This window comes from Pygocentrus nattereri, chromosome 21 (assembly GCF_015220715.1).
Source record: "Pygocentrus nattereri isolate fPygNat1 chromosome 21, fPygNat1.pri, whole genome shotgun sequence".
Taxonomy (NCBI): Eukaryota; Metazoa; Chordata; class Actinopteri; order Characiformes; family Serrasalmidae; genus Pygocentrus; species Pygocentrus nattereri.
In genome coordinates, this window is record NC_051231.1 from 2,088,037 (window position 1) to 2,109,274 (window position 21,238).

The 21,238-nt window shown below is 42.7% G+C and overlaps 1 protein-coding gene across 2 annotated transcripts in view; it reads right to left on the bottom strand.

The window, feature by feature from the left end:
• Window positions 1-20,933, bottom strand: part of ephb2b (eph receptor B2b) — a 294,590-nt gene extending 273,657 nt beyond the window's left edge. For both annotated transcript variants that reach the window (XM_037532535.1, XM_017717932.2), the window contains exon 1: window positions 20,773-20,933. In XM_037532535.1, coding sequence (XP_037388432.1) covers window positions 20,773-20,824 — 52 coding nt within the window. In that variant the 5' untranslated portion in view covers window positions 20,825-20,933. The remainder of the gene's footprint in view (window positions 1-20,772) is intronic.
• Window positions 20,934-21,238: the final 305 nt, after the last annotated feature.

Here is a 21,238-nt window from a genome sequence, read left to right on the forward strand (position 1 = left end):
CCAGGTGGGAGAGCCGCCTGCAAGGAGAATGCAGATAAAGTCCGCGATGAATAGATCCAATTTATAGATTATCCTACACCTTTTCAGTCAGTCGGTAACATCGCCGCCTCGTGACGTACCGCCGTTCGTGGGTCGTCATTCCGATGGACTCCGGGTAAGAATGGAACCTGATAAGCTGCCTTAACTCAAGCAGACAGCATCTTGTGTTAACCTTGGATAAAAACCCTATTCAACATATGGAGCGGGAACTGTAATATTTTACACACTGGCCTGTATCGCATGACTTATTCATTTGGTTTAACAGCCTTGGATCTTCACTTTGACTCCATATCTACAGAAGGTTCCCCAAGAGGCCCTATAGATTTTCCAGCTGCCTTCACTCGTGATCTATGGAGATTACTATCTCAAAGGTAGGAGCTGCTGTGAAGGTATGGAAAACAGCCATCGCTCTTCAAATTCCTGTTTCGGCGAACTGTGTTACTTTATGGCTACAGTAATCCCACTCATTGTTTTACACACCCCAGCGGGTGCATTTCTCTTTGTCTTGGCAGCACCAAATCCATGGGCGTAGCCTGTATCTCTAAGTTCCAAGCCCAAAAAATCGTTACAGGGCTGAGAATATGAGGGGAAGGCCAGAAAGGCATAGTCCCAAAATACAGATAAACAATGTCTGATTGTCCCGTTCTCCCCTTCTGCTCCGATATATTGATTTCTACAGCGTCTGGCTTGAGTGTGTGAATGTTCTAAGCGCTGGAAAGGGCTGCAATAATGGCCACTCATTACTCAGACTTCATAAAAACGGCTCCCAGTGCATCGAGCCTTGGAGAGTTCACGGAGTTGATTATGGCTCTCGCGCTGAACTGCATTCTAATTGATAGGGCCAGGCGCAAATAATCAGTTGTTTAGCATTCTAAACGCTCCTTGTACTTGAATCAGCGTTCTGCCGAACACACTTAAGCTCTCTGAATAAATATATAAACATGGATATACAATCCGCTAACCATAAAAATGCATTGGGAGAGTTGCACTATATCACTGAAGAGATGCGGAAACGAATGGCTTCATGAGGGGTGGCTGAGGAACTGCGTTTCCTTTTCGGAAAATGTTAAAGCCTTAAGCCCTCGTCCAGGCGTGGCACACCCAGAGTCCTTCATCCCTCACCTGTCACGCCTCACTAAGCAGAGAACCCCTGGTTCTCCCTAGCTTAAGATGGCCTATTCCTGCCTCAAACCTTTACCCCTCCTCCCCAGGGTGCTCAGTCCCGACTAATTGGCTGAGGGTCGATTAACCTTCAAAAGGAACCATGGTTGCCTTTTGTTGCTCTGATCCTTATTTTAGACGGGAATTCCACTGATTTCCCAACATTTCTGCTCAAATAGTCAACCGAGATAAAACTCCGTCGTATAAATCAGTGTCTGCCAAGCTGGCTCACCGAATGTAGCGCATGAAATGGGTACGAATATGCAGCCAGATGCCGGAGACATGGAGGTTTTGACCTGAGATAAAATTTTAAAGCCATTCATCCAGACGCAGACACATTCACGGCACTGTAAGGCAAAGCACTGCCCTTATTTTTGGATTTAGCACTATTGTACCAGTAACAGCATCACATATAAAAGCTCAGAAGACACATGAAGGCTCGCTGCCCGTTCCGGGTAGTAAATAAACTGGCGATATTTGTGCTGTAGACATTGCAACACCTGTTTCCCATCATCACCACTGTAAAGCGATCCGAGTCAGTACATGCACCATTTCATATCAAACCACTCTGAACGACTTTGTTTACATCTCATTGTTTGAACTACGCAGAAATGTATATAAAAATGGTGGAATTTCCGCTTTGGAGACATTCCCTGCTGTTCTTTTCATTTTCATGACTTAAAATAGAATAAAATAAAAAATATTGGTCATTCTTTATTTGGATGGTCCCCTATAGAAGCTCTTCTGGTTATAATCAGTTGCTTATCAACAACATTACGTTTCGGTTTTGGGTTAAGAGTAGTTGGAGGTTTCGCTTTGAGGTCAGGGTTGGGGTTAGGCTTGAGGTCAGGTATTTTAGGTTTAATAAACTCTTCCACACTGGACTTGTAGCTCAGTTGTATTTACTGGAAATGTAGTTGAATGTTACTTAACCCTCTACTGCAATACAATACACTACAATAGCAATTTAAAAACTTCACCTCCTTGCATTAAATGGTCCTTGATTAATAAATTATACATCATTTTATAATTACTTAATGATTATTAATAATCTGTCCTGATAATTAAATAAAAAAAAACATTACAAAATACCGTTTGGAGTGTGTTGCCTTGAGGCAACGTGGTGAGACAATAGAAGAGATGACACAGAGCCGTGTTCCTGGAGTGGCGAGACCTGGCTTGCGACTGGCTAAATCCACTCCACTGCCGCACAGCGTTGCTTCTAGGCAACGGAAATATTTCTGCAAACTCTCATAACAAAATCAATTCATGCTGAATGTTTAAAAAGTGGTTTAAATATGTCCACTAAGAGATCATTTTACCAAGCTCATGCTTTTTATTGACTTGCTCAGACTCTTCCCTTTATAGTTAACCCTATTATTGTCTATGAATATGCATAATGTTGTTGTAAAGTGAGGAAAACGAGTTTGTTGCCCTGAGGCAACATCATATAGACGGGCTGAGCATTTACAAAGCGTCTAAAGAGGACCATCCAAATTACCAACATTTTTAACACCTAGAAAACCACATTTTGCAGTGAAGTCCAGCTGCAATCAGGAATCTGAACGCACTCTTGAACGCACATTCCTTGTTGACTTCAAGATTTCCAACTCAGACTGTATGTGAATTAGCTTGAGTGCGGCAGGGAATTACCCCCTCATTCCGAGAGCAGTCGAGTCGGAGCCACAGGCCAAATCAGTTAATTATCTCTGTTAATTCCCTCTGTGCCGGGCTAATGCAATTATACGCAAACAAATACCTGCCGTCCTGACACTTTTTCTTCTCGGTCTTTCTCTGAGCTCCATCTCTCAGTGAAAGGTGCGTTTAATTAACTTAGTTTAGTCTCCACACATCCTACCAGGTCTGTTTCCATGGACGTTCTCATCTCAAGAAGAATAAAACCACTGTATTAAATCAAGACACAAAAACTTGTATAAGGTGGAATAAGATGAGAACTTCTGCTGCAAAGACTCGGATCTGTTTACTATCTACACCGCACTCGCGCCAATAGGATTCGGCCATGTAAACCTTAGATTAGCTAAAAAGGTCAGGAGAGAACTCTGCGTGGACTAGAGTGCACTAATCCTACGAAAAGGCAGACACACACACACACACACACACACACACACACACACACACACACACACACACACACACACACTCACCCCACAGCCATGTCTGTTCTCCTTCACACAGCATTGCAAAAACAATGGGAGACATGCAGGAAATACATGCGGTGAAATGCGAGCGCATCCGTGCCGTGGAGGACCATGCAAATGCACAACACTATACCGGCAATCGATGCTTATATAGTCACGGATCGATGGCTAAAGCTTGATTTATTTCCCTATAATTTGATTCGGTAGAATGCAGTGTGCGTCTTAATTACACATGTAGAGGAAAATTACTTTAAATTAGCCTCTTGACATGAAGCACTAAATCAGAGACCACTCGAGTCCATCCCGAGGGCCCGTGAGAACACGCTAAAGGCATCGGAGATCCTGCGCAGGAAACCATCTGGAGGATGGAACGAGACACTACGTAGAACAGGAACAGCATCCAGATGTGCGCAATAACACATCGCTGTATTAAATGATATATACAGCAGTATATCACACTGCGCAGCCCACACCACAGCAGAAATACTCTCTCATGATTCACATGCATCACAATATTTTATTTTTCTGAGTCTCGATAAGTTGGAACCAACAGCGCATCAGTACTGGCCCATCTAAAACGTGCATTATATCCATTTTTCCAAAGACTACCACTGAGATATCAGTGACTGAGACTGGCTCCATGCTAGATAAACACACTGACTCAGGCTTCTTTAGAGGCAAACCCGATTTTATTTACTGTGCAAAACTGTTTGTACTAAAACAGCGGCGTTTATTTTAACACGCGTGAGGCATCGAGCAGAATATCGCTGACCATTTCAGGTGGAGACCTCAGAGCCGTTAAACGCTTCAGACACCTGGTTCCACTGCGAACAATTCTGGGACGTTTGTCTAGAATTACATGTCATTCAACTTTTTCAATAGTATGTTGCACCATATCCAATTACACAGGACTAATTATGCATAATTATCAACATCAACTCATCAAACCTCAAAAAAATAACCGTAATGCATACTGCACACCATAAAGATCCTATACAGCCATTAGTCCCCCTTAGCCTAAAACCATTTAGCCTGTGTTCACATTACCAGATTAAAGTGGCATGAATCTGATTTTCTCTCTAATGTGACTCAGATCTGGTGTTTTCAGCGCAGTGTGGACACAAATCTGATCTTTTCAAATCCGACCTGAGCCACTTTCATATGTGGTCCTAGATCGGATGCGTATCCGATTCGTGGCCGTTTGACCTTAACGTGACGCTCAGATGGGAATCCGTGTGCTGCGTTACCATGGCAACACCGCTGACCAGACGTCAAAGCCTGTGAACGGTGGAAAAGCAGCTCGTCTCACCTTTTTCTCCTCCGTCTGGCTCTAATAATGAAGCTGAGAGCCGATCAGAGTTAATGATCTTCTCAGCGAAGTTCGTTCTGCTCGTTAGTTTGTGCTGATGATGCAGTGATTCAGTCACGGGACGTCACTGAGTAGGAGGAGCTCATGAGGGTCAGTTCAGGAGCCGGTTCATCACATTAATGACAGATTAGAGTCTCTGACCTAAACGAGGGTGAACCAACACATCGCTACGGTCAGAACAAAACCCTGTATCTGCAATAATTCCTAAATGTTGTGTATTCATTTGTAAAAAGCTTGAAAAGAATAACATCTGATGAATAAAGTCCACACATTCTTCTTTCTCTAACAAAGACAGTAATTCCCATAATATAGAACTAAGATTTATTGTGCATGTATTGTATGTATGTATATATATATATATAATAACGTATACTGTGAAAAAACAAAAACATCAAAATTGGCATCAGTGTGTTTTCGAACCCTTTTACATGCAGTATTATATTACATGGCTTATACTACATGCTATAGGAACCGTGTGTCTAAACAGCTTTACATTAACACGTAGCACCGGGTGGCCCGTGATGGCAGATGATGGTCATGTCCCACTCCTTGTCCATCAGGAAAACAATACAAGGCTGCCGTGTACCATCTGCGCAGAGGAACAAGCCTTTTACACCTGCTGTTCCTCCCTCACCCACAGAGAGTGTATGTTAGAGTGCCTCCCCAGAGCGAGGTTACAGCCTCCACTGTCCACGGGGCTCAAACCGGACCCGTCAGCGGGAGTTTAATAGAAAGGTCAGAGAGTGTAAACCCCGTGGAGGAGAAGCACGCGAGCCCACCAACCCCCAGGCCCCACATCAGATACAGCAGGGTCCTGGGATTTGATCCTTCATTACATCCAGGAAGCACAGAGCGCAGCATCTACACACGGCTTCCGATTCAGACTCCATTTCAGCGACCCGCACCAGACGGACCAACCCGTGTTCACCTTGATTGGTACCATTGTTCTGTTTGTTCTATGTTCTTTGAATCGGATCATCTTTACCAAGAACAACTGCTGTGTGTGGCTGCGATTATATTATATTATATTATATTATATTATATTATATTATATTATAAAACTTGGGCCGTTTCCAGTCAAAACGGCCTGTAAGCACAAGGTTTTATCTCTGAGTTCACCACAGCCTCCATCCCTCCAGGAGACCTGCGTTCAGGGATTGAAAGAAATCTGCAAGGACTCCAAAGTTCAGTTGGTTCATTTTCTGTTTCTCACAATCCACACGCTCATTTTCTAAGCCGCTTATCCTTCTGGGTGGTGGGGGGAGCTTAACTTATTAAGATGTGGGAATGAGATCATTAAGTTGTGGCCACGACTTGGTAAGGTGCGGAAACGAGATCATGCCTTACTAAGCCATGGCCAAACATTGACCGTGGAAATGATCTCAAACTGAAGTTGTTCTAGGTCTCAAAATAGACCCTCACCTCTACAATTTACATGTGACTTTAAAAGAAAAACACCCCTGAGTGTGGGACCACCATATGCCCCTCCCACCCCTCACCCGCTTTACTCCGGACACACCCAGACTCCGGGTTTCGGACCTTCAGCAAACAAGAGATGCTCACAATGGACCAAGAGGAACATCTATTCCTCGAATATTTCTCTGTTTTTGATACTGTACTGAACCTGTTCAACTCTTAGAAGAAACACATTCAGAGAACGATGTTAAACTCAAGAAGTTAGCAGTGAGAACTTATTACTCACACTAGATTTGCTACAACAAACCATTTGTAGAGTTCAAAATGCCAAGTGGTGCTGGCCAGCAGTGTCCAGCTCTACAGTCCAGCACAGTTTAGTGACGTCCCTGCTACAACACAGCTGGCTATAACCACCAAGCCTGGACACTTACTTATGGGGTGAACTATGATCATCTAGGTTTGTTTGAGCAGGTACCCTCGCACTCTCAGGTACTACAACAGTACTAAACCGCCCCTCTCGTCACTCGGGTGGGACCCTCAAGGCTCCGTCTCAGTGCCTTTAGTCAGGGAACATAACTGAACCATAATCCACTGAGATGACCTGTTCTAAGCTGGACTGACTCCACACGCCCCGCCTCGCCTCGCCTCCAGGCTTTTACTCTACTGCTCTGTTTTAAAACATTCGGTTATGAAAAGGAACAAATACCAACTTTTCACCTGGAGGAACTGATTTAAGCTCCACAATCAGACCTTAAACCCACTGCTGGAGCTTTGAGGGAACATCTACACTGTTTGTACCTCAATGAGCGAAAAATGGACCTGAACAGAACCTTCATTACTATCCGTGTGGAGAAAGTTAGAGGAACTGTTTTTCAAGCTACCATCATAACCACTTATTCACTGATTGGCTGTATGTGAACAGCTTATGTTCACCGGCACGCTCCACTTTATTAGACCCTCTTAATTCACACATTTACGCATGGTGACTAATACGCAGCAGTAATGAGCAGCAATCTGCACTTACGTTTGGGATCACCACAAATCGTGAGTCATTATTTCCGCCGTTGGAGCCTCCGTTGGTGAATCAGACAGTTGGAGAACGTCTGATTTGTCTACGTGCCTCTCAGACGGAGCGCAGTGTCGTGTTTAGCCACGACGCGTCACTGTTTATCACACAGAAGGATGTGGGTGACAGCCGAGTGCCGGAGTGACGAAGACAAGGGCGAACCTAAAAACCTCCCTGTGATCAGAAGACGCACCCGGTACACCCAGGCAATACTGAATATTGATGCAACACTATAGGATGTGTATGATGTGTATGATATGGATATTACCGAACCATGAATACCACAAAAAGCCCAGCCACTGGGACAAACAGCTGCCCGAAACAGCTGGCTGTCAACACCAGCACAATAAAGAGAAGAAAGCTGGTCAAACGTTTGGTTTCAAAGGATAAGAATTGGATCATTTAAAACATTTGACGGACTTTAAAATGTAAAAATGCTACTGATAAAATAGCAAAAATAATAATAATAATAATAATAATAATAATACACTACTGCAATAATCATTTGCATTATTGATGCTCTTTTTCTATTATTCTATTACTATAATTTTTTTAAATCTACATTTATTCCTTCATCATCATTTCGTTTAATTATTTATATATTTAGAGCTACTGAGATATCACACTATTATTGCTCAGAACTTAAACAAATATAAATAAACATTAAATATTGTGACCACAAACACAAATGCATTCCAACAGTCCAACAGAGCTTGTGAATCACATAATATAGCATGTTTTTATTATTAAATCAAAAATGTATAAAATATTTTAATATTAATTAACTACGTTTTTATTTCTGTATTGATTTGGGGTGAAACGGTGATATTTGATATTTTGTATTGGTGACATTTATTCCTTTGCTATATTGTGTGTCGTTATTGCTCAGAGACAAGAAAGTATTATATAAATATAAAAGTTCATATCGTCCACCTGTACCTCACACATCATGTTAGAGCTTGTAAAATACACGACACTGCAGATATTATAAATTATTATTATTATTATTATTATTATTATTAGATGTATAGCAAAATGATTTAGTGTGTATTATTATTATTATTAATATAAATGTTGGCTGTTATTTAGTGAATATTGAATTATTTATTTATTTTAATGTACTGCTCTATAAATATTGTGATATAAACCGTGGCTTGTATCGTTCACCCCTGGCTGAACCGCAGCTGCGGCAGAGGCTGCTCAGGTGAGCTTCCCTTTGTTATGCAGATGAGTTTGTAATCAGGCTCTTTGTCTGGGAGGGAGGACTGCGCTCCCGCAGAGTGCAGACTTATCCACACGGCTTGTGTTTGCCAAAACCGCCTCACGACACTCAGCGGCACCATATCAAGAGTGTTCCTGGATCAAAGTCTCCAAAAACGTCTCCGACCTCAGTCGGCTTCGCACCGCCGCTCGTGTAAACGCACAACTGAAACGGCGGTTCTGAACTGACCTTCTTCCATTCTGTCCCTGTATATAAACAAACCATTACTCTGGAATTAAGGCTTGCAGTGAGACAATAACACTGCTGTTACAGCTAAGCACATACATTTCAGATCAACTGGTAATTACTGTCATTTAATCTGTGTTTATTACAGTTTGACCTGCGCTCCCTGCAGATATGTGCATAACACGGTTATGCCAGTTCACACCTTCCAAATACTTAATTACTGTAATGTAATTTATTTGGCTGATGAAAGGATCAGTATATGATTCTAACATGACAGAGAATTCATTGAATATTATCATAATATTTTAGAAATACTTCCAGTACTAAACAACAGTGTATTATTTAAAACGTATGATCGTTTAAACCCTTCAAATGGGCTCCTGAGTGGTGTAGCTCCAATCCTGAAGATGCCACAGGGCTTACTCCCTCTCTCCTGTCCATGTACAGCAATGCCAGCCAAGAAGTGGGCATCTGCTGGCTCATGCAACTGGGCAGCCACTCTCCTCCAAGCTGGCCTACGGTGCTCACGAGCAGCTGGCTGACGAGACAGGGGTCTGGGACTGCCTTAGGAGGACGTGCCTGCCGTCCTACTCTTGGATTAGGTGGTAGAGAGTCATAGGTGAGACTGAGTCAGCAAGATGGAACTGGTGAAGACTAACAATAAGGAGACAATGCAGAAATATAAAATATAATAAGATAAAAAATATCAGTCTGAAATAAACCTGGAGGGTTTGTTTTCAAATATATATGGATATTCCGACTCATGTCGGTGTCCTTTTCGCTTAAATGGCCATGAACGGTATGGAATAAAAATAAGAACTGAAATAAATGTGATTTTAGTATTTTTATTCAGTATTTTTAACTGAGCACTGAACCAAAGAAATACTGAACCCTGCAGGTGATCCTGAATCTCATGTGAGGACATGAGCCCTTGTTTATACATTTTACTATTATTTATAATTCTCTATTGTTCATTTTTACCTGACGTTATTTTTTATTTTCAGTATTATATATACTGTCTATACAGTAACAGGCGACCCACTGCAAAACCCTGTTTAGTGATTAAAAAGGTTCATTACTTTGTTGATTCTCTTCTTGTTACTCTTTTCTTGAGTGCCTTGCTCTCTCTTTGCTGATTTGGTGGAGGGGGGGGGGGTTACAAATGATTATATAAAATTTTATATAAAGCATTTTTTTAATAAGATCACTACATGCTACTTTGCAGCCTTTTATTTTGAAATAAAATTCAATCACTACATGCTACCTCAGCCTTTTATTCTGAAATAAAATTTGATCACTACATGCCACTTCAGTCTTTTATTTTGAAATAAAATGTGATGACAAGCTACTTGTCCTTTATTTTGAAATTACATGTGATCACCACATGCCACTTCAGCCTTTTATTTTGAAAAAAAAATGTGATCACTACATGGATACTACTATGCAGAAATAACATGTGATCACTACATGCAACTTCAGCCTTTTATTTTGACATATGTGATAATCACATGCCACTTCAGCCTTTTATTTTGAAATAAAATGTGATCACTACATGCCACTTGTCTTTTATTTTGAAATAAAATGTGATCACTACATGCCACTTCAGTCTTTTATTTTGAAATAAAATGTGATCACTACATACCACTTCAGTCTTTTATTTTGAAATAAAATGTGATCACTACATCGTACTTCAGTCTTTTATTTTGAAACAAAATGTGATCACTACATCGTACTTCAGTCTTTTATTTTGAAATAAAATGTGATCACTACATGCCACTTCAGTTTTTTATTTTTAAATAAAAATTTTGTGATCATATTTTATTTCAAAATAAAAGACTGAAGTGGCATGTAGTGATCACATTTCATTTCACATTTAGTCTTTTATTTTAACAAGTGATCACTACATGCCAAACCAGTGTGTGTAGTGAATAATTAGAGATTCTGTAGAATCTAAACATTTTAACCAAATCAAAACTGTAAATATTACATTATTATTATTATTATTATTATTGTAAATATAATATTATTAAAAATCACCAAACCTGTGCTTAAATGTTTCCTGTATAGGTTAATAATAACAATAAACACCTGTACAGGTCACTAATAATAAACACTTGTACAGGTCACTAATAATAAACAGCTGTACAGGTTAATAATAACTCCATGTCTAATTCCTATGCCATGCTGGAAGACTCCAGACGTGGTAAGAGCGGCGGCGCGGCGCGGCTGCAGGAGCGATTATCAGGAGAGCTGAATTTACGCAATTACAGTTTTTTAATTAGCCCCAAAAGGCGACAAGCCGGCTGAATCTTCATTAGCCGAGCTGCTCAGAGTGCCTCCACGCTGCGCCGTGGAGCGTAAAGCTGAGAGGGAAACAAACACGGTTTTGAGAAAGTGCGGACTTCGAGACGCGAGGCGCGGAACGGTCACGACCTGCGTCGGCTCTGAAAGCGCGCAGCTCCGTCTCGTGCGACTCTTCCGTGATGCAGGCTTGGGAAAGGCACCATAACAGTGCATATGCCCGGCCAGCCAGGTCGCCTGCGACTCTGGCTGAGCTTCATTCGGAACGTGCATCGCAGAGCAGCGTGAACAGGATCGAAGGAGGCAGCTCACTTCGCATCTGGCCACCGCGGAGACGAAGCCCTGCCAGGAAGCAGGCCGGAACGCGAGAAGCGACCACTCGGCTGAACTCAGAAGTTAAATATTAGGCCTGTGTGGATTCAGTAGGTTAGAAGGACCCCAGACGGGCTGGAGCGCCGAGTGCAGACGGTCACTTTCTCTGACAGCAGACTGGAACGATTATCACCCCGAGGTGAAACAAGACGGCTATCGTTTAACTGTTTTAGGACCCACAGGCCCAAAACTGCGCCTTCAGCAGATCCAGGCCTGCTTATAAAAAAACAAAACACCATTTTCTGTAACGTGTAGGTCTCGTCTGGCCCGTCCTCACCGCCTCCAGCCCAACACAAAGCCAGTTCCCGGCTGAAATTCTACCCCATTCCTGAGCGGTAATGGATACAGCCCTTTCAGCTCAAGCTGTGTTGAGTCTAAGCTCACAAAATGGACGTCCAGTGAAAAACCCGTGTCACTGCGTCTGTCGCGAGGGCCTTCCTTTTTCGGCCCTGCGCCACTTTCGCTATTAACATCTGAATTCACCAAACTGTGCTGCTTCTCTTCTGCACTGCACAGCTACCGAGCTGGCGAGGGGAACGCAGAGCCATGTGAAAGCACTGCCTGCTAATGTCATCAGGCAATCAGGGTTCACAATAGAACGGCCCGGATTCCAGCCACCCAGCGGGCGCACTGACGGGGTCTGAAGCTGACGCAGTTTCTCTGGTACTGATATTCAACTGGTGGACAGTAACTGAGTAACTGAGTAAATGTAATTAGTTTCTGTACTTTAGTATTTTTGGTGTATCTGTACTGAAGTTTCTCCGTTCTGGGCGACTTTTTCCTTTCACTCCACTACATTTCAGAGTCTAATATCCGACTTTTTCCTCCTACATTTTGAGAAATCTGTGGTTCCTTTTGGTTTCTGTGTGTATAAAAACGTAACATGTCAAAACGAAAGAAGCGCAAAGCCAGAGCACCAATCAGGGCCCAGCGGTCACTTTGTTTAGAGCTGGTTTTGACCTGTTGGTCATACCGACCCAGTGCAGCACGCGGTTCAACGTCAGCGCAGCAGCGTAAAACTTTGGGAGAGTCTGTTCAACATAAATGATGAACTAACCTAACTTTGTGTAAATAGAGCTCAATATAGAAATATGTCCACATATGCAGTCGAGACTGACGCGGCTTTTTTCTGAATTTCTACAAACACCAGTTCATTTTATAGTAAATGAGTTTGGGCTGGTTTATGTTTATGAACAGACGCCTACAGATCAACATAGTAAAGGAGCTCATCTGTGATCCTGAGTTTAAAGCCAGTTTTTATTCAACTTAAACTTGGAACTAAGTTGTAAATAAATCTGAAACTGAAACTTTGCTTGTGTGTAAAAAGTGATTTCAGAGCCACTCGGTTCTCCCTGATGGAAACTGTTTACCTTCAGTGTTTTGTGCTTCTGATCATTTTAATAGACGTCAGCGTCACTAATTAATGACGTTCTATTAAAAGACTGGTTTACCAAGAGAGACGCTGGAGGACTTTCACCTGAAATGAGTTCATGAAGCCAGTCTGGTTATAAAAATGATAACAGGACATCAGAGCCAGAATTACTCTTTTAGTACTTTTACTTTATACTTAAGTACATTTGAAGGGAAATACTTTAGTACTTTTACTCCAGTGGAGGTCTAAAGGGAGGAACTTCTACCTTTACTGGAGGAATATTTTACCTTGGGGGTCTCGACTTTAACTCAGGTACATGGTTGGTCTACTTTGTCCACCGCTGGCTGATTTAGACCTTCTTCATGCTCCAAGGCTAAAACTGCCTGGCTGAAAATTCAGTGTTTTGTCTTTCACCAGAGTTTCTATGCATTTGAAACGTCTTTAGCTTTTTACTGTTTAATGTGTTCATGTTCTACGTCTGTAAAGGTGCTAAATAAATAAGTGATGATGGCGATGAGCCACATTCCACATCTGTGTAATACACACACACACACACACACACACACACACACACACACACACACTCTCCGTATATATCAGTGACTTTAAATACGGCTCTGTCATAAGATGCCACCTTTTAGGCGTCTAAGCAAATTTTTAACAGTTTCCCTCAGCAGTGAGTTTATCACAATATACATCAGAATAAAGTCGTATTCATAATTCAAATAAACAGAAAAACAATAAACAGTAACAAGAATTTCTTGGGTCCATATTTTTCCTGGACACCTTCACAGCCGCCACAGAGACTCGTTAATATCATCAATGACATCATGAGCTCAATTTACTGAGCACTGATTGGTCAAACCAGGAGCTGCTTTTTAACTACATATAATACTGGGCTTCCTCGAGGAGGAGAGGCTTGGAGACGGGTAAACAAACACACAAACATCCAGAAAATCACTATATATATAAAATGATTTAGTTTATTCAAATATTAACATATTTTTTCAGCAAATAAACACAAACTACACAAATAAACAGACTTAAATAGAATAAATAGAGTCCTGTGACTGTCGCACAGAACTGTGTATGAAAACTACACCAGTGAGTCACTAATTAGAGATGGTTAAAGTGGACTGCATTGCTTTGACCACAGTAATTCACTCTCGTTGCACTGATGTTGAATCGTGATGATGCAGGTCTGATCTTTTCATAAACATATAAGCCAGAGCCGATGCATTTCTGTACGTCATCGTTCTGAATATACACAAAGCTAGATTTCCAAACTTAACGTGGACTTTCAGTTGACGTGACCCTTAAGAATGAGTGGCCTTAATTATATTTGTTTTATTAAAACAAATGACTAAAAATTCCATTTGGTCACTAAAAAAAAACAAAACAAAACAAAACACAGCACTACCAAAACTGCCAAATATTCCTGAAGTGACGCTTTTACTCAAAAATGCCAGCAAGTAAATGACCAGCAACCACGGCCGAACAGCTGTCCATACATAAAGTCACTATATTCTCATTAAAATAGATGGGAGTGATATTCCATAAGGCTATAATACGATCCAGACTTTGGGACACATTTATTTCAAAACGTTTGGGTCTAAAAATCTGATTATTATTATTTTGACAAGTTGGAATTTTGGGACGGACCCAGTCCAACAGAAAGAACCCAATCAATAATGATTTTGCGTATAATATTATAATAGTGTTACTATCTCAATCACTGCCTTGGTTTTAAACAGATCATAACCCAATCCATGTCAGCGTCTATGGTCTGAGCACTCTACTGATAATTCTTTTACTTTGTTACTGCAGTTTAGTCTAATTTAGTCTAATTTAGTCTAATTTAGTCAAACAGCCTGTATCCGTTCTACATGTTAAGCTTATTTAGAAATCTGGACCACATTTGCCAGGATTGTCGTTACAGTGAAATATCATATTTACTTCTATAGTCTTACAAATGGACTAAATGGAATAAAATGTGGCCATTTCAGCCCAGCAGCCCAGCACCTAAACACCCTGCACTTCAGAGATCAATAAACACGGCATCAAATATTTGATATGATTCCATTATCACTGTACATCCTAACCTGGAGCCTCCTGAGCCGTGACGGATCAAAACAGCAAACAATTTTGTGATTGATTAGAGGGCTCATTTGCATACACAGTCCTGGAAAAGGGGGCATTGTGATAATGACCAGCAATCGATACGTCGCGCAGGCCTATAGGCGTGGCCTTTCTGAACGCCCCACAGCACGGCTATATCAGTAAGTCTCTTCAAGAGAAGAGAGTGGAAAAGGAGTCCACGTGAAAAGGCCTCGCTGCTCCGTTACAGAAGAAACCCGACCGCACTGGTCCTGCAGCCTGGACATCAAGGCCGACGCGACGCTGCTCGCCTAAAGCCAAATAATAAAGCTTTGAGTAAACTCACGGCGCGCACTCCGACGCGATTAAAGACTGTTTTCACTCCCACATCAAACAAACCCGAGGACCAACGAGCATCCTCAGAGTACGCGTGTGTGGCGTTTTAGCAAACAGCGCATGTTTATGAAGGCGCTCTCTGTATGATTCATAAAAAAGGCCCAGGCTGGCCTTTGAAGGGAGATCGATTACGGTGGTCTCAGCAGGGGTGTGCGTGTGGCTCTCTCGGTGATATCACTGCAGAGGGCAGGAATGTGGTACGCGGTGTCTGATCTAGCCGGGAAACTCCCTTTACGTTTTCATCCGCACACACCGCTGGGAGAACCGTCTGGACCTGACCGGCGTAGCCTTTTATTACGCTCAGAGATAACGCTCCGCCACGGAATAATTGCAGGTTATGTTACTAGTGTAGGAGGTTGTAGGAACGAGGCTGAGAGCAACGAAAGACGCTGAAACGGCTTTATTATCAAAGCTTACCCAAATTTTACAACACAGCGGACACAACGTCACCTTTGATCTTCATTTGCTTTGTAAGGCTGCTGAGATCGAGCCTCTGCTTTGCCTTCGTCAAAACTTAGAGGGGAATTTTTCAACATTTCGGGGTATGGAAATCAGCCCAGTGGTCTGATGTGAAACGCTCTGGAGAAATTTACAGAATTCTTCACAGCGGTGGAGATGGGAACCAGACGTCTGAACAGGTTAATGCCTCCGAAAGCTCCCGCGCAGAAACGTATTACACTCTAAATGGTACAAATAGACTGTCTGAAGCCTGAGATATTCTTTTCCTATGGTTTAATGAAAAGCTTTAGGTATTAAACATACTTAAAAAAAAGGCAGGACAAAATAGACCCCAGATTTTTGTATTCCCCAGATTTCCCACTATTTTACCGTCATCAATAACACATATATGAACTCTGAATACATGTGTGTTTACTGGTCATTTTGAATAGCAAATAAAATAGACAGATTTGCATTGTTGACATGCAGACATCGCAATCCCTGGTTCCCGTCACCACCGTCGTAAATAAATCTGAGGCGGTCGAATTCTCTACATTGCATCGTCCAAAACTGTTTGGATCTCAATGACAGAACAACACATTAAAAAAATGACATGTCCTTTTGAAAGACATGCAATATTTTTATCGCCCCCTAGTGGGCATGGGATGCACTTTTCAGCAAATTGTGCACTGACAAGTTTGATTAGAATAGCCTGAACAGCAGATCATTCTCTGATAGAGGCTTCAAAACAGGCAGCATATACAGACTTTATCTCAACATAAAATGCAGCAGCAACTGATGTCCGTTTGTAAGTCAAACGACCCCCTTGGTTCATTTTTTGAGCGTGGAAACAGAGGCCACGTCGTCACGGAAACGGCGTCCTTCCCATGAGTCCGTCTGCAATCCCAAATTTACTGCCTGGCCAAGGTGGCCTATGAGCGTCCCTCCGAAACTGGACACTCGCTCGCCGGAGAAACAACTGGTACCAGCACTAATTGAAATTTTGCATGCAAAGTGACAATGGCCGAGCCCCGGGCAGCGTGGATTAGGGGGCTGAATGGGAGCGGATTCTTTGTGAAAGCCACTGTGGAGGCTCTGCGGAGGCTCTGTGGAGGCTGGCAGACGAGCACGCCGCATCTGCTCGTTCGGCCGACTGAGAAAACACAGGATTGTGAGCGACCGTCCGTTATTTTTTTACCTTTATCTAATCCCGTTTCACAAACCAACCCCCCTCCACTCTCACACACAACCCTCGGCCTTTTGTTGCCCTCCCAAAAAACTGTAATGCAATGTGTAGGCAGCCCACACTCCGAGCAGGGCTGGAAGTAGGCTGCCTTGCATTTACATCTGAAAGCAGATTATTCAAACTTGGCAGGCATTTCGGAACGGAAGTGTTGATATCTGGCCGAAAACAGCCACGTTAACAAACAATAGCTTTAATCATCCCTCGCTCTCGCACAGCATTATAGAAATAGATCATAAAGCTGCGCCTCAAAACACATCGTAAATAAACACACGGCCCACTGAGGCTCTGCGTGGAACGGGAACATGCAGAATCCCGTGTAACTGAAAGGTTACGACACTCGAATGTGACTAAATACGACCGCAGATGCACATCGTGTTTATATAAAACAAAAGCATTAAGCAGTAAACGACTGTTATGGCATTATGAAATTAAATGACTCGCTATTTTAAATATACAAAAGCATTTCACTGTTTCATCTGCGAAGCAGAAAAAAAGTTTTTCTGTGCATTTTTACTGCTGCCAAGAGAGTTTTCAATGAAGCACTTATTACAGGGGAAAGACCAGGCCTCCGTTTTTTTTTTGTTGATGTTTTATGACTTAAACCTTCAAGCCTCTGGACATTTCCAGAGGACTGTACATGCCTTGCTTTAGATCATGACTCAAGCTGTAGGCTATGACTCATTTACGACCAGCCCGTGCTCCTGCAGATAGAATCATTTTGGAGACAACATCAGTAAACATCTTAAGACGTGGGCTCGAGACGAGACGACCGAAATGAAAGCATTGCTCCATCGGCGTAACTCAAGTGCAACAGTGAGGACATAAAACGGGACAAAGTCTTTCCTACGACAACTGTCCCACATTTCTCCGGCACAGTAAACAAAACCAAGCTCTCTCTGCTGTAGCTTTCTGAATGGAACAGAGAGATTATACATTAAAAATACACATAAACAGCCCAAACCGTGGTGCTTTCTGGAGATTACCTTGTATTTAGACACGTATGCGGTGCTTTATTACTCGTTTAGAAACAATTGGAACGTGATCGGCATCAAAAGACAATATAATGGCTGAATCGCTTAAAAATACTGCAAAATATAGGCCACATTTCAGATATTTTGGAGAAATTACGAGCCGAAAAATGCTTTTTTTTACTGTTACAAAATAAATCTGGCCAAATTTTTAACGTGTTCATATTGTTTTATTATACGACTGTGTATCTCATCTATAGCACATGTATATATCTGATTACTTCAGTCAAATATCTGCAATTTTTCAACATATTATTTTATCCAAGGTCCAAAAAATGTATTATACAGAGTGGCTTCAATGTACCGCAGCCTTACTTTATAAGACAGAAGCCAAAAGAGAGAAAAGCCACAAAACCAGACAATATTACCAATATTATCTTCCTGCTCGAGATTTTTATTTCAGTCCACGTTTTGAGCCCAAAACACCTTAAAAAAGACTTAAAAACAAAAGCCTTCTATTCTTCGCCGTGTGCCCTGCTGGACTCTCCGGCTTTAGAGTCTGGACCTGTACGTCAGGAGAGCATCAGACCCATAATAAGCGTATAAATCAGGCCGAGGCTTTTATGATTAGTCTGTAAGTTCTCCTGTAATATATGACGTTATTGTGCCCATAAACACAGCATCGGCATTTAAAAAGACACAAGAGTCTGTCTCTGGGGCTCGTCCCCGGTTTCATGTACATAAACACGTCGGAATGACTTTTTTCCTCCTTTAATTATCATTTACAGTAGTAACCAGTAATACTTGGCTTAAAGTGATAGCAAATCTACTGGAGTCCTTCATCTTAAGAGCTGGATCCTCTTCTCTTTCCTAAGGCTGAAGCGACTGTGACCTCTTTTTCAACTCTTAAATTTTCATACGTCAGCACCGCGCTTCAAAATCATTGGTCGGAGAAAGCTAGGACGACGCAGGGCAGGAGAAAAACACCGCCCAGCATCGCAAACGTGCCGAAAAAGAGAAAATCCGCTACGGAATTTGCAATATTTGGTTATTTTGTGTGAGTATATATCTCACTGCTTTCAGAACAAAACCTCGCATCTCCAAAACGGTCACTTTACAGGGGAAGGTAAAAACCTGCCTTATTTTCAATGTAGGTCAATGGAACCAGAATTTTTTCCAAGTCATTTTGGGTCATTTCTGTTGGTCCATTCATCATAAAATTTGCAAAGCATGTAAAAGACAACAGGCACTTTCAAAATATGGCAAAAACTGAAAAACTGTACAGGGAAATAAAAAATATACAGAAAAAAGATAAACAAGTAAATAAACTGAATAAATAGAAAATTCCACTTACAGAATTCCAAGCAATACAAAAGCATGGACTCAAGAAACGTAGATGTAAAAGATACCTTTAAAAGAATTCTTATTACAGGTGGCCACGACTATATACACCGAATAAATATAAATATAAACATCTTACATTTACACGTGTTGCAGTTTGTGCTGAAATAAACAGGTTTCAGAATAAAGAGACGCTGCAATCAACAAAACCTTCATATCAAGGCCTCACGCTGCTGCCTCAGACAGCCTTTCTGGACGCCTTAAAAAAAAAATACACCTAAATAAGTGTGATCTTTCTCCAGCACTGACCACGGCTGATGACCACAGACCACGACTGCACTGCCGCATCACAGCAGCTCACTTTAATCAACATGTAACAGGTTAACGGAGCCACTCATGGGATTTTTAGCCACTGAAATAAACAGAATATCTGATCCTTCTTCGAGTCGGCATGGTAATCTGATTTGAACTCCTTAAAAAGTCCTCAAAAAAAAACAACAACAAAAAAAAACTAGCCTTTCAAGAGGCGCTCAAGGGTTTTCCAGCAGAGACAAAACGCCGTGCCCTCTTTCCCAATAATGAAGTTCTACTCAAAAGTGCTCGAGCTGTTCCACAAACCCAAAGTCAAGGAGAACTATTCAGCCGTACTGGTAAACAGCACTGGGGGTAAATATGGTGTGTTTTGCTCTGCTGGAAAAATCTCTGTAAAAATACAGTAGAATTCACCAAAATACAGTAGGAAAGCCCACCACAGCAGACTCGGCCCTCCCGCCTTCCCCCAGTGCTGTACCCTTCACAGCACACACATGAGTCGAGGCCCAAGAAACACCCAGGTGGGCCTGCTCGGGAAAACGCCGTGCTTTTCAACGCGGTCTGATCTTTTCTCTGACAAGATTCCAAAGCAGGCAAAATTTCTATCCCATGTAAAAGTGGTGGGATTGTGTGGACGATGGGGACGAATGGCTGCCCGAATACCCACCACAGGTGCCAAGATGAGCCCTTTTTCCTTACCTGCTCTCCTTCTTCTCAGGGCATAGTGAGTTTAGACTGAACTGGTGGGGCTGGTTTGCACCCCAGGCTTTGGGGCTTTGGGGTGACTGATTGAGCAGCAGAGCATCAGCAGCTCTGGACCGGTGGGAACAGTGGGGACTGAAACACACACGGATCTACCCCTCAGGAAAAAAGGGTCTCATTCCTACCGAAGCTCTGCGCGCCCAGCACAGCCCGGACGAAGGGGAAAAGCCCCAGCGCTGGTCACTCGGTCCGCGCGTAAATCCTGCCTGAAAGCCGCTGAAGTGCAGCGGTCGCCGCGAAACGCGCGACGCTGAAACACTGAAAGGTGCACGAAACAAAACGCGCAGCCTGTTTTTGACGTTACCTGCAGCGATGTGGCGGCGCTTTGTACCCGCGGAGCCCGCGCTCAGGGCCAGTTCCGCGCAACGCGTCTTATTTACGGATTCAAAACGCGCTAATTTGCGGCACCTCGGCGCGATGTTCACATCAACCAGCGGCCACACAGCCAAGCAACTCCCGACGAGATGCTGTTGCTCAGTCAGAGAACAGAGAGCGAACACAGCGCCTTACCTTCCAGAGCCAGAGCGGAGGGGAGTATCCATACAATCCATAGGATTCCCATCGCTGCTTCTCGGAGGGCGAATTGGGGAGAAAAGTCCAGAAATTCAAAGCAAACCAGCCCTGAAAGCCATTGAGCGCCACTGGCGGACCGGCACACTTTCCCCGTTCAGTTGAACGGACACGATGCTAAACATTCAACTAGGGTTTGGACCATACCAAGGTCAGCAGACGCGGGGGTGGCCGCGGTGCCGAAGCCTCAGCCACCGCGACGTAGCAAAAAGCGGCTCAAAAGAGCAGGAATGACTGACCGCGTCGTCCTGGAAATGCGGTGTTTTCAGGGATACGAGTGCGCGCTGGGCGTTTGTTCAACTCGTATTCCCAACAGACGGGTCCGCGTCCACCCTGCTCCCCTCCAGTCCCCTTTCCCTGCTGTCAATCAAGCGCGCAGACTTAGTATTTAGCTTCAATCTGGGAG